The sequence below is a fragment of the Corvus hawaiiensis genome, chromosome 6 (genome assembly GCF_020740725.1).
Source record: "Corvus hawaiiensis isolate bCorHaw1 chromosome 6, bCorHaw1.pri.cur, whole genome shotgun sequence".
Classification (NCBI taxonomy): Eukaryota; Metazoa; Chordata; class Aves; order Passeriformes; family Corvidae; genus Corvus; species Corvus hawaiiensis.
In genome coordinates this window covers 55,895,325-55,909,129 of record NC_063218.1, presented here as the reverse complement: position 1 = coordinate 55,909,129, position 13,805 = coordinate 55,895,325, and the positions used below count along the sequence as shown (strand labels likewise).

Sequence of the window (13,805 nt, the reverse complement as noted above, 5' to 3'; positions counted from 1 at the left end):
AGAAAGGAGGGGGGAGCCAGGTGGGGATCGGCCTCTTCTCCCAAGAAACAAGAAACAGGACAAGGGGATACAGCCTGAAGCTGCGACAGGGGAGGGTCAGGTCAGGATTCAGGAAGAATTTCCTCACTGAAAAGACTGTCAGGCATGGAAGGGGCTGCCCAGGGAGGTGATGGAGTCCCCATCCCTGGAGGTGTTCAAGAAGTGACACAGCACTCAGTGCCATGGTCTGGCTGACAAGGTGATGTTTGGTCAAAGGCTGGGACTCAATAATCTTGGAAATCTTTTCCAACCGTAAGGACTCTGTGATTCTAAGGGATTTTTCAGCACTCCTGTTGTAATGCAGCTAATCTGAGATAATCCAATAAACAATTTATCTTGGCAAAACCCCTGTTTATGCTGAAACATCACATAGCTCAGACCAAGGTTGCTTTTGGTAATTTTGAGCAGAAATTGCATCACATTTTATTATTTCAGCAAAGGAGGCAAACAATCCAAAGGAATGTTTGAAGAAATTAGATTAATAAATACACTGCCTCTTTCAACTTAACCTGGGGCTCCTACAAAACCCAGGAACATGTTTGGCAGAACATACACTGTTTGGGGTGTACAGGGGACAGCTGTAGACAGGGGTGATGAACATTTGCAAGGGCCAGTAAAAGTCAGTATCCAAAAGGAGAATTCCTATTCCTCAGCACTGAGCAGGCCTGAAAACTCCAAGGAAGATGACTTTCACAGGGAGGTAGAGTAAAAGGCTTACGCCACACTATACAAACTGGCTTCCTCAGCAATGAGCACAAAAGCAGGATCCAAGGCTGAAGCTGTGTCTGAACCTCACAGGGAGCTGGGGCAGCTGCCACAGCCAGAGAATACACCAAAATGACCTCTGTTCTCTTGCTGTTTGTCTTTTCACTTTAACTAACAAACACCAAATCTATCATTCACAGTACTCAAAGAAGAAACCTTCACATTTGGGCTAAATATATATTCCAACATGCCTAGACTAATATCCTGCAGAGGAAAAAATATTGTCAACACTGCTAATGCTATGACCAAATATTCCAGGCATAGAAATGCCAGGTTTCCAGTCCTCAGAATGTACCAAACCCACAGATGAACTTAGAATACACTATTTTTTGAGGTGGATACCCACCCAAACATCACTGGGCAAATAGAAGCAGAGGACAAGGAACAGCTCCCCTTTACTGGAGACATTGGCCAGGTGGTGAAGACCAAATGTGATCTGACCAATGTCTGAAGATGATGCAATAACCACCCCAGAACTGTTGACACAAACTGCCTGAAAAAGTTTCAAGAGAGCAGAGTGGAGAATTTGGCTTTAAATACTAATGCAGGTGTGTAAGAGATACTTGAGGGGAGTGAGGGGGAGTTTGAAGAAATAACAGACCTAGACATAGTTCAGAATCTTAATAAGAAACATCGATAAATGTAAAAAATTTAACCACTGCAAATGAGAGATCGTATGAAAAAAATCCTGACAGCCTTGGTAATAAAAGCATAATGGTTACCTTTCTTCTTTGAGCAGGTAGAAGGGAAATCCTTGTCTTCTACTTTGACGGAGGGTCTGTTGCACTTCATCCTGCAGAAGAAGGAGCGCCGTGCTCCGGAGCAGAGCCGCGAGGGCCCGGGTGTTATGTCCGTCTTTACCGGGAGTCCGGCTGCGCAAACACGGGGGGTGGGGGAGAGTCTGTCAGGTGCAGAGTGAACCACACACGTGGCTACCCCAAAAACCCCACCCTACAATGCTTCAGCCTCACTGGGCCCTGCACAGAAGTCCTGTTTCTGAGGTTTTTATGTATGTGACTGTGCAGCACACCCAGCTGACCATACCAACACTGCAAGTTCTGACTCCGCTTCCTGCTGTGGAAACACTGAGGCGAGTTCAAGAACACAGGGCTCTGAGTCCAATGATTAGCAAGAAATTGGACAAATCCACACAAGTCCTGTAATGAACACTGTAATTTCTCTGAACTGATTAAAAATAGAGAGATTATTCCTCCATAGCCAGAGCAGAATTTCATACACAGTCACTCAGGAGGCTCCTGACCCTTCAGACTGGCACTTTTCTATCACAGCACCCACTCAGAAAACACATGTGCATACAGAGCAGAAGAGCCCCAATGACACTTCAGGGATAGGAGAAGGAAAAAAGGTAGCTGGGAGCTACACAGGGACTGCAGATCCCCAAGACCTCCAGTTATGTCTAAGAAGTCTCCCTTGCCTTGCAGAAATAAGTGCAGATGGACATGCCCTAACAATAAATCCTGACCTTTATCATATTCTCACAGGAGATTCTTTTCTGTGGGAAAACAACCAAAACATCACTCTGAGCCAAGAGCAGAGTGCTGGTACCACCAGGGCTCTGGGAAGAGATGCTTCCATGGCAGGCATCAGGAGCACAGGTATCAGCAAGGCCAGTGCTCCAAGGGCTGATGGAGGATTTAAATCACACAGCAACTTTTCCCCAGCCTGCCATCCACTCCAACCATTTCTGCACGGGGATACGTAAAATCAAACAGCTGTCAACACGAACAAAAACTCCTCAGACCTTGTGGGCTTTTAACATAAGGAGGAAGACAGCAATTCCAGTATTTTAGTGGAAAGTGTGCCTCCCTCACAATTCCACTGGAGTGAGGTGATCTCCAGGTCAGGCTGCCCTGCACCACATGCCCTCCAAACTGCTGCACCGTGGTGAGAGTACAAGCTGTGCTGAGTTACTCATGCCAACACAGAAATAAATACGTGCATACATCCTCGTACTCTTCACCAGGATGAGTTCTTGAAATTCTACCAATCCGTCTATCATAGCAGATGGGAAGACTGTAATTCATAGTATTTATTTTTGCCCTAACTTTGTCAGAGGCATACAAAAAAAAACCCAGGAGGCAGCACTAGATATTCATGCTTGACAACCGATGAAAACAGGAGCCAGAAAAAACTTCAGCTGATTCTGCTGAAGCCTCCAGGCTCCCTGCCCTTGAATGATCTCTCTCAACTTCAGTTTCTGAAGTTGAGCTGGTGGCTTCTGTGAGCTGAGATCCAGGAGATTTCTGCTCCTGACAAGCATGGGACTTGATGACCTGGAAATCTGCAGTTGTAAGATACCACCTTCCACTTAAGCAATGCAGACTCCTGTTATGAGAGGGAATTAAACACCCACTCACCTCAAGAACAGCAGAGATACAGAACTACTTCAAAATACCAGAGTGCAACAGAGCTAAGAGACATAGCAGCAAATGATTCCAAGGTTAAAAACCTTCTAAGAGAAAGGCTGGGTCATTGATGGAAGTGGCAGAAAGCAATAAATAAATAGATAAATAAAATGAATCCTCTATCTTGGGTGACAGCTAAGGCCTACCAAGATAATACTGACTGTACTCTGACCATTTAGAATGATGGATTAGAACAAATGCTTCATATGTTCTAATGGAAGAGGTTAAAGCTTTGATGCCTGGAAAAGAGAGGGTATCTCACAGCTGAAGCCAGTTCCAGTAATGCATCTGTGCCACAGTGCATGCCAAACCCAACAGCTTCCAGATACCTGTTTCACTTTTTTTTTTTTTTTTCTTTTGTTGTTTCTTCCTGTCTTTAAGCTAAAACTTCCTTGGCATGGGACAATCCAGCATCCCCCCTCAACCCCACTTCTGACAGGAGGCAAAGCCCCAGCAGCAGTGACTCTGGCTAGGTAACACTTCTCCCAAAGGTGGTAACACTCACTTTTTGCATCTATCAGTCTTTCTCGTGGCGCCGTGTCAGAAGAAGAGAGCTGCTCCTTCACTTTGGCAATGTCTTTAGGATGGAGATAATCAAACAAACTTTGACCAATCAAATCATTCTGTAGAGATTGAACATTCAGTCAAAAAGTAAAATAATGGCTCAGTATATTTTCTTCATTTTAGCATCCAGTATGAACAATCCTTTTATATATATAGGTGTAACCAAGGAATATCAAACATCCAGATCCAGCCTTATTGCAGGGGGTTTGGACTGCATGACCTTTAAAGGGTCCCTTCCAATCAACTATTCTGATCCTGTGATTTGATGGAAGGTTTTCTCTGTGTATTGGAAGTTATGACTACATTACACAGTAACTTCTGTCACCATTTTCAGTAAGAGTTTAGCAGAACTGGCATCCTCAATTCCCCACCAACCAAATATTCTGGTTTCAGTCTCACTTATTCTACCACACATTTAAATAAAAAAAATCATAATTGCAAATGTTCTCTTTCATTATTTACATATGAATAGGTATTTAGTATATACCTAACTAAAGGCTGGCTGAGGAAAACTTTTGAAACTAATACAAGTTTTAAATTTGATGAGGGGTGCAGATGACAGAAAGAATGAAGATTATTTGCACAATATATGGTCCAAGTTAAGCCTCATGTTGATCATATATTAAAAACCTGGCTTTGGTATAACTGCTTTCCAGTTTCCATCAGTAAGCATGCAAGCAAAACCAGAACAGAGAGAAAGAAAACTAAGTTGAAAAATCCATGTGAAGCTACTGGAAGAACCCCAGACTGATGTTTCAATATTTGCTTCCATTCCCAATTAGGTAATGCTTTTGCAATCCTGAGGGTAAATCCCTGAGCAGAATGCATCAATCAGTGAATTAAATTTAGTTCCTTTTCACCTCTTTGCTTTGAATGGAAACCAGAAACAATCTTCTCTAATGACAAGGCAGAGAAGAGCTCTCTCTTTGCAACACCTCTCAGCTTTCAAGACAGGCTGTTCTCATACCTACCCCCAGATAAAGGCATAGCCATCAAAAAGCTCTCCAATCTTTTAAGATCTAACATACTTAAAATGGAAAAGAATACCTGACTGTAGTTGAGGATCTTGAAGACAGATTCTGAAACAAACAGTATCTTTCCTCTGTCACAGCCCACAACAAAAAGAAATCCATCTGCTGCCTAATTAAGGGGGGGAAAAAGTCAAATCCTAAGTTATACATCCTCATTGTATCGCTATAACCTTTAAAAACACTTCGTGTACAGTAGTACAGAATTTCTACACTAGGAGAGCTGTCTTAACATTTAGAGATAACTGAGTCAACAGGCAAAATGTGAAATTACAATGAAGGGGTTTTTCTGCATCTGCAAACATTTTTGGCATCATTCTGGGCATTGTGCCCAGAATGTAAAATAACTTTTAGGAGAAGAAAGAACCCATGTCTTGTCCAATAATATTATGATTATGTTTAATAATGCCTTCAAATTAAAATGTTATTTTAACTATTTAAAAAGCTCCTCTTTTAGAAACCAAACATAACATGGATATTTATTTCTGTGCCTGGAGGCAACTAATTCGTATTTGCAAAGTACAGTCTTTCAGTCACACACAAGCATGCAGGAATAGGCCCCAATTATGTATCCTCAGAGTCACAATGCTGCAGAAATTAAATTCTGCATATGCTGCATCTGGACACTGCAGTGCTTCAACAATTACACAAGCCACTGAAGAGCCTAACTACTGACTAATGAGATAAGCTCTCCACACTATAAAAGCAGTGTAACAGCAGGCAGCCAAACATACTAAGTCATGTTACATCAGTGACCTCAAAAAAACCACAAAGGTGTTCATTGCATCACTGCACACTGAAAATCATGGCAAGGTAACCCAGGGCAGCAAGTCTGCAAGGAAACAATTCATGTAATTTTGGTTCATTCATGTAATAACTGAAGATACTGACAGTTACCATCTAAATATGGGTTTCCTCAGATCCCCCTCTTCAATCTTTCTGCTTGAATTAAGAAATGCTAGTCATCATTAAACTCACTGACTCTATGAAGCAGTCTGCAGATTTCTTTGTTTTTCTCCATAATCAAAACATTTTTAAGCTGAGATACATGGCAGAAAAATACTGGTGTGCTTTGGGAGAGTTATAGTCATAGACATTAATATCTCTTAATTAAAAGTTGGAACATACCCTGAGAATAAGATGTTTTAATTCATCATCTGATAGAAAAGCAGGCTTGTAGTTTGCTTCTGTATATGGGTTTGTAGCACCTAAAGAAAACAAACAAACAATTCACAGATCACCAACTTTACACACTTAAATGAGCAAGTTTCCTTTGGCTCCTTCTTAGACTGTTGTTCAGTGCTCTTTAAAATGAAAGTTACTTTTTTGGTTTTGTTTTACTATCAACATGAGCTCTCTTGGTACTAACTTAAAAAAGGATGAAGCTTTTTTGCTAAGAAACATGTACTGCACTAGGTACAAATTCAAATTAAATGCCTCAGAGATATAAATTGATATATTTTGGAACCAAAGGCTGTCCTTGATTTATGGTCTAGTCTCAGAATTAGAAATTACAAAAATAAGAGATTAAAAAGTAAAAACATTCCAACTATTTCTTCTCCTTATAACTCAGTAAACCATGACAAGCTCATGTAAACAAATGATCACTTAGGAATTTACACATCAGTTCTCTCATTCCAAGCCAAAGACAAAACCCAGCATTACAATGACATCATCTTACAATGCCAAAACCCCAAAACTGGCAACAAAAGAGGCAGCTACTTATTAAGGAGTAATTCTTCTCATTCTATTCCCTTCATAAAGGCAGAAGAGAGTCAAATTAGTAACCACTGAAGTGTTATGAAGTATTAACCTCATCAAATGACAGTGGCAGGAAAGTCAAGCCTTTCAAAACCACGAGGTTAAATATGACTGAAGGCACCAGCTCTCCTACAAATGAAAACAATCACCAGGATCTTTTTTACAATTAGCTGCATCCCTTTTTTTTCTCAGTAGTGCATTTCTTGAAGGCTTAAGCTTTTAGCACCAGCACCACTTGCACCCAAGCACTGATTCACTGCTATGTGAAGCTTTAGGAACACACAGCAATTTTTAACAATCTCAGCTCTTCCAAACCTGTGTGTTTCCCTCCAAGTGCTTGCAACAGAAACTGGTCAAAAAGACCAAAGCTGAGTTTTCAAAATATTCTCCATTCTTTCACACAGAGCTAAAGGTACAAACACAAAAACTTAGAAGTCCTGTAGGAATATTATACTTAAAATCTAATCTTTCTATCCAACAACTTGGGACACTGCCTGCTTAGAGCACTGCTCAGTACTGCACCAGCATCAACCGTGCACTGCCCTTAAGCCCTTTGTTCCCTTTCCCCACCTGCCCCAGCTGCCTTGGTGCTGTGGAATCTGGCAGTAGCGATCAATAGGTCAGATGATGGAAAATTATTATCTTCTCATCCCCAAGTTGCCCCAGTGAGATCAGGGTATTTACTGGACCATGAACTAGTAAGTCGTGAATGAACCTTGAGCATTAGATGCTAAGAAAAGGGGAGGAGCCCTCCCAAAATGAATTAACTCCCTCCTTTTGGGCAAGAAAAGGAGAGAAAAAGCGTGGCTTAGGGGAAATTGCCATTTGGCATGGCCCTGCAGCCGCAGGCAACTCACCACGAAGTGTTTTCATATGCTGGACAGCCATCCTGAGCACGGTGAGCTTGTCCAGCTTGCGGGACATGGCGTTGCACGTGGGCACCAGCGAGGCCAGCTCGTCTATGAAACTGTTCATCTTATCCCTCCGCCGCTTCTCGATCTGACTGTGAGCCTCCCTGCACACACAAGGACAAACACAAAGCACGTGAAACAATGGCCAAAAGCAGCCTCCTCAGGAGAAGTAAGCTACCCTCTTGTCCTTGTGAAAAGGACAGCAGACATTCTTCAGACATTTGATGTTAATTATCTGGGTAAAGAACAGTTCTAAGCAACAGGAAAGGTTGCAGCACAAGGTTCTGGTTTAGCAGAAAACCACACCCAGTGTTGGCCGCACAGCACAGCTTTGTATCTTCCCATATTAAGATTCACTGTTAACACTTCCACAACCCACTGTTGAGTCTGCAAGAAGAAAGATGAAGAATGTAACATTACCAGAAATATATCTGGCTTCAATTTCAACATCAATGAAGTGACTAAAACCAAGTTACCCACCAAATTAGTGTTTTCACAAAACTCTATGCAAACCTAATTAAAAATGTGAACAGTGCAAAGATATGGAAAAATAAGGGAAGATCAATGCTGGAAAGAGATATTTTCAGAAGAAACATACACAAATAATTCATACATGGCAAAAAGCAAGAGATAATTCTTTTAAATATATTTGTTTAGAGCAATACCTTGCATTTTTTATCCTGCCTTGTTGGTCTGCATACTCCAATCTGTTGAGAAATGACATCACAAAGTTAGTGTTGAAAGCACCCAACCCAATCCTTTCACTGGACCTCACATCCTAGTGATCCTCATTAAGATCAGTTTTTTTAGAATTTGAATGTTTGTTTAACCTTTCTACAGGAAAGATCAATATTTATAATATTGCACCTCAGACTGTGGGGTTTTTTAGCTTGTCTGTTTCATGTTGTTTAAACAATCTTATGCCTTCATCCCAGCAAAGCAATAATTTGGGACCACAGTGACACTGAGAACAGGCATCCACAGTCAGGATCCTGTGTCAGAACTGTGGAACTGAGATTTCAGCAACTGTATCAACGGTACCTTCCATGTTGGTCATCTTTATCTGTATCCATACCTTCCCTGCAGAAACAGAACAAAGCAACACATCACAAATTCAGCAGGACTAGCAGAACTGGTATCCAACTACCATAAAGTCAGAATGAAGTATTCCTGCCACCTCTAAATCATAAATACAAAAATAGGAGTATAAAAACAAGAAACTGGAAGGACTAAGGAAGCTGTGTGGTTTTTGTAACATTAAAACATTTTCTTAAATTAGTTGTGTCTCCTTCAGAACTCACTAAATGGCACAGTTTGATGTGTTTGACAGTAAAACATGCTGCAGTTCAAAGATATCATCTGTTACAAAAGTGTTTTTCAGTTAACTAGAAGGGGGGGAAAACCCAACTTTGTGCAGATGCCTGTATGTTCTATAGCTCAGTTTGCCTTATGGTAGTTGGTTTTGGGGTAGAAGATGGTAATAACCTAAACCAACACACCACTGGAGATGGCCAAATGCATGGAGAGAAGGCAAGTCTGTATGAAACTAACCAGGCACATTGGAAATTAGTACAACTTTCAGTGTAGATACATGGGTAGCTTTTGTTTCAGCATGAAGGAAAAAAGTAAGAAGGGAGGCATGAAGAATAGAAATAATCCCCCTTAATATATTTAATACTGTAGCCATATGTGCACAACTAAGCAGGAGAGGAGAACAAAAGTTTTCACAGCTGTACTTGCTAAAAAGAGCTAAATGCCTACAACTACACTTCATTTTTTAGACAAAATAATTAGGAAGACAACGTTTTGATTTATGTAAATCTATACAACTGTGCTTAAATGGACATTCCTAGGCCTGCTCATTCTAGTTTAATTTCTACCTGTAAATTTTAGGTACATGGAAGCAAAAGGCAGGGGAAAAAACACTGGGCATCTTTTTCAAGAGAAACTAATTACTAAAATATTTATACTTACTCAAAAGGAAAGCCATCGAGTCTGAAAAAAAAGAAAAATAAAGTACACCATATATAGGAAATAAGAATAATATCTTACATTTTCTGCTGAAATTCTCAAGCTAATTCCTATTCTATTTGAAATGAAAAAGCACAATGAAAACAGGACAATAGCAGTGAGCATTTTCTAAAGAAACAAGCTTGTTCAAATTAATCTACTTCCTGAAAGAATAATTCTGCTTTTTAAGGAAAGAGAGCATAGTTCATTACACTTAACGTGAAAAACTAATAAAATAACTAACCTAAATTATGTTATGCAAATCATTGAGATATTGTTTCATCTTCAGAAAGGAAAGATCTGTGCTTTATGCGTGTTGTCCTTGTGGTTAGATAAATGGGATTTCAGAGGACTCTAAGGCCAGAAATAAAAAATAAAAATAAAGTATCCCAAGCTTCTCAGTTTTCGATTCTTGCCCAGCAGGACAGATGCACACTTGGCTTTAGTCTAAAGTCCCAGGCTGAACTTTATACAGACTTTATCATACCATAAGGAAATTAAACAGAATTTCTACATGCAAACTAACTCCTGGCATCACTTCAAGACTGTAAAGTGACCTGAAATACGACTGAGCTTTACCATGATAAGAGGCTGTGTTTTATAAAAGCCTTATGAAAAAGTCTTCTCATCTCATTAACACATTAGTTATTCCTGTTCAACAATGGACACAAACCTTCTTAAAAATAAACATGGTAGTCTTTCAGGTATTATTCACTGCACTCTTTGATAAATTATCTTTGTGATCAGTTTTAAAATAATAATAATAAAGCTAAATGTTTTCTTCATCTCCCAATCTGCACACCTGAGTTATTGTCTTAGCCACTGACTCCTGATGCTCACAATTAAAGAGCACTTGTGACAGCACCTTTAGCTCTGGGATGTTTGTTGTTAAACACCCCCAGAAAGCAAAATCTAAAAGAGGTAAAAGGGAAGTTACTAATGCATCAGGGTAGTTTGTTTTCTCATCATGTAACATTTCAATTGGAAACATTACTCCCAAGAAAAGAAATTTACTGTCCATAGTCCTGTGCATGAAGTCTTGGATTACAGCATTTGACCAGCCCTTGCTGAAGTGACAGCAATAGGCTGGGCAGGAATTTTCCTGGAGGAGTTGCAGGAGAAAGAACTAAAAAGTTGCTGTGGAGAGCTGAAAGTGCAGCTGATGACTCCTCTTGCTTGTACTCAAGAGGTGAACAAAGAACCCCCCTAAAACACTGGTTCTGCCTCCCTTACTCCCTGGCTTCACTGGTATGTGAAGCACCAAACTGGACACTTGTTATGTAATGAAATCATTAACAGGCAGCAGAAGTTGGAACAGTAGCATTTCTGACCATTTTCCCATATATACATAGATATAAGGAGGGATCAAGGCAGTCTACCTTAAGTTCTACTTTCAAAGAGGAACACTTACTAGTCACCATTTACTTTGCAACACAACATGAACTGCAGTATGACTACAGCTGTTGTAAACTTATTTCACTAAAGATTCAAGGAAACAGTGTTTTCACACATTTTTAAAAAATGCACACAGAACCTAAAGGGCAGAATTATAACTTACAAGAACAAGCTGTCTTTTGGAAAAGAGGACTTGAGTAATCCTTCCTACCCAGAGGAATAAAGATGGAGAAATCCTTTCTAGAGAAGAGGAAGTTGGTAAGATTGAGGCTGTTCACTCAATTTTGTAGTAGTCAATTCAACTAGAGGGACACATGTGCTTTTCAGGGAGACTAAAGGCAGTTCAGAGAAGAATTTAAAGTTTTGTGCATAAGTTCTCCTAAAAAGACTCTAATTCTTAATTATCATGCTCAGCATGGATTAAAAATTCTGCCCCTCCTTTTAAAAAGAGCTGCCAACAATCCAGAGGCCCCCAGCAATAAAATCTGTGCTAAATTACATAAAAGTGGACTCAGTGGCTGGATGAATAATGGATGTGGCCACTCACAAGCTCCCCTGCAGCCACACTTTGTGAAGTTACAATGCAGAGGAGGCTTGCACAGGGACTTGCAGTAAGTAGGTTGCTCTTGGTGTTGCTCTTGGTGTGCCCAGTGAAGGAGACATTACAGGTCTGGGAGTTTGGCAAACTCTCCTGTGCCCTTCACTGCTGTTCTAAAGCAGAGTTGGTGGGATCTCTTTCTACAGCTGAGAACCAATACAAGATTTAACCAGTTGACTAAAAGAAAGGCAGCTCTAATACCTCAAACCGGAGACTATTCAGATTCATATTCAAATGAGAGCCCAAAACAGCTTCATCAGGCAAAGGTTGGCAGCACATTGATAGGAAGTGACTAAATAGGCAAAAAATAGGTGAAGAAAAGGAACTATTCCTAGTTTTGCTTCCGTTTTTCAATAAATTTATTATCTTCTCCATCTGTTAGTCAGACACTGTATTTCCTATGTAAATGGTCAATATAATCAACCTTCACACTGTACATTTCATCGGTCCTAATTCCACTTCTCCACCAGCCCGAAGTTTTTCTCCTCAGCTTTACCCCAAGTGATAGCCCTCAATTCTAGCTGCACTGAGATGAAAGCTTTATTTTTATTTTTTTTATTAAATCATGAACTTGCCTCTTAGTGCAGAGTAGCTTTCTCCTTTATTAAAACCTTTAAAGCAGGTTGTAAAGAAGAGGTTATTTAAAAATTGCTATAAATATTTCTATAGTCTTCCCCACTGTATTGTTGTGTTACCACCTCCTTTTAGCAGTGCTAAGTCAAGAGAAATCCAACTTACTGATAATCGGTTGAGCTTCCCTTTCTTTTCCTATTACAGTCCATTCCTGAAGTGCTAAGGGAACTGGAGATCAAGTCAGCAGGGTCTGGTGACATAAAGTCACTAATTGTAGAAGATATGTCCATCCTTTGGTCTGCCATTGGACTGTCTAACATTAGGGAAGAAAGAAAAAACAACCCACCAACCAAAAAACCACTGCATTAATATAAGCAGACACTTACATATTTTTAACCAAAAAAGTTATCTTGAACTTAGCATCATTAAAAAACTGCAACAACCAGTTTCTATTATTTCCTCTTGCTGTAAAAAAACCAGGTAATTTCTCCTTTTCCAGTTACTGCTGCATTGAGTATTGCACACAAACCATGACCACTCTCAAAACACATTATGTAGCACAATTGCTTTTAAAGATTTGTCAGCATGATCTTGAACTGAACCAGGTTTATTCTTATGTTACCTGGCCAGCCAATTGCTTCTACCTAACAGAAATATTTCTGACAGGGAACACTTACTTTAGTGTGCCTCTGCATTTGAAGATCATATCAGAACAGTTCATAAACTTTAAAAGTTCTGATTCCACTGAATTTCATGGAACAGAATTAAGATGATTTCCATAGAAATAAATACCTCCACAACAGCAGATCCCACAAATAAAAACCTAATAACCCAATGATGGTCTAAGAAGGTTAAAGGTACAAATGAATCTGATTGGCTTTTTCAGCCAAAACATACACTTTTTAATTCTCTGGACTGCAGATAATTACATTGTTGGAAGAAACCCTGTGAAAAGTTCACTGCTAAATAGCATCAACTGTGAAAGAGAAGAGGTTTTACCTGAAGGCCTGTCTTGGAAGCCTAAATCCACTTGGGCAAAGATGATGATGCTCAGCCCAAAGCAGCTGATAATCTTAGAACTCTTCCATGCCTCATGTTCTGTTGGTCAAATACTTTCAAAAACCTGAATGGGAGGAAAACCAGCAGGTTTTGTTAAAAAACACCTCAAAACCAATTGTTTTAGACACAGTTTACAAAAGCAATAGATGTTTCCAACTCAGGGATCAAATTTCATTTCTTACAAAGTGTAGAAGTTATCCATCCATCAAAAGAGTTAGATGTTGGGATGTGCATCTCCAATGGACCATGGTTTGGGCAGAAGGAATCTCTTTGGCACCACTTCCTTATGGGCCCTTTTTGCCATTCTCTGGTCTTTACATAAAGCCCCTCTGCTCATAATGATCACACAATGACAATCATGAGCCATTTGCTGTCAGATGCTGCCAGAATGAGTTAAATTGCTGTCACAGTGCAAAAGACAGACTTACCCTTCACTCCTGACTGCTTTCCTCTAAGGATGGTCATAAGTTTGGGCTTGGCTTACTGTTTTGTTTTCCACTGTAACAGCAGTTGGCATCTTTGAAGGACAGGGGTTAAACATCAGTTTTATTCTGCAAGCTTCCAAGTTTGATATAAAATCCCCATCCCCATACTACAATTCACACCCTCAAATGTGTCTCCCAACCATACTATAAACATGTGGATGTCCTTTGCTTCCATACTGCTGTCACAAAAC

General features: G+C 40.0%; 1 protein-coding gene across 9 annotated transcripts in view; it reads right to left on the bottom strand.

Moving 5' to 3' along the window:
* ARNTL (aryl hydrocarbon receptor nuclear translocator like) overlaps positions 1 to 13,805 on the bottom strand; it is a 47,899-nt gene that overhangs the window by 9,826 nt on the left and 24,268 nt on the right. For 5 of the 9 annotated variants that reach the window (XM_048305578.1, XM_048305582.1, XM_048305579.1 and 2 more), the window contains exons 2-11: positions 13,070 to 13,193; positions 12,236 to 12,383; positions 9,469 to 9,489; positions 8,536 to 8,574; positions 8,160 to 8,201; positions 7,441 to 7,598; positions 5,951 to 6,030; positions 4,842 to 4,934; positions 3,736 to 3,853; positions 1,527 to 1,676 (exon numbers count right to left, since the gene is read on the bottom strand). In XM_048305578.1, the coding sequence (XP_048161535.1) occupies positions 1,527 to 1,676; positions 3,736 to 3,853; positions 4,842 to 4,934; positions 5,951 to 6,030; positions 7,441 to 7,598; positions 8,160 to 8,201; positions 8,536 to 8,574; positions 9,469 to 9,489; positions 12,236 to 12,375 (841 nt within the window). In that variant the 5' untranslated portion in view covers positions 12,376 to 12,383; positions 13,070 to 13,193. Of the gene's footprint in view, positions 1 to 1,526; positions 1,677 to 3,735; positions 3,854 to 4,841; positions 4,935 to 5,950; positions 6,031 to 7,440; positions 7,599 to 8,159; positions 8,202 to 8,535; positions 8,575 to 9,468; positions 9,490 to 9,748; positions 9,859 to 12,235; positions 12,384 to 13,069; positions 13,194 to 13,805 lie in introns of those variants that run through there. The other 4 variants (XM_048305584.1, XM_048305583.1, XM_048305587.1 and 1 more) reach the window with 3 other exon arrangements.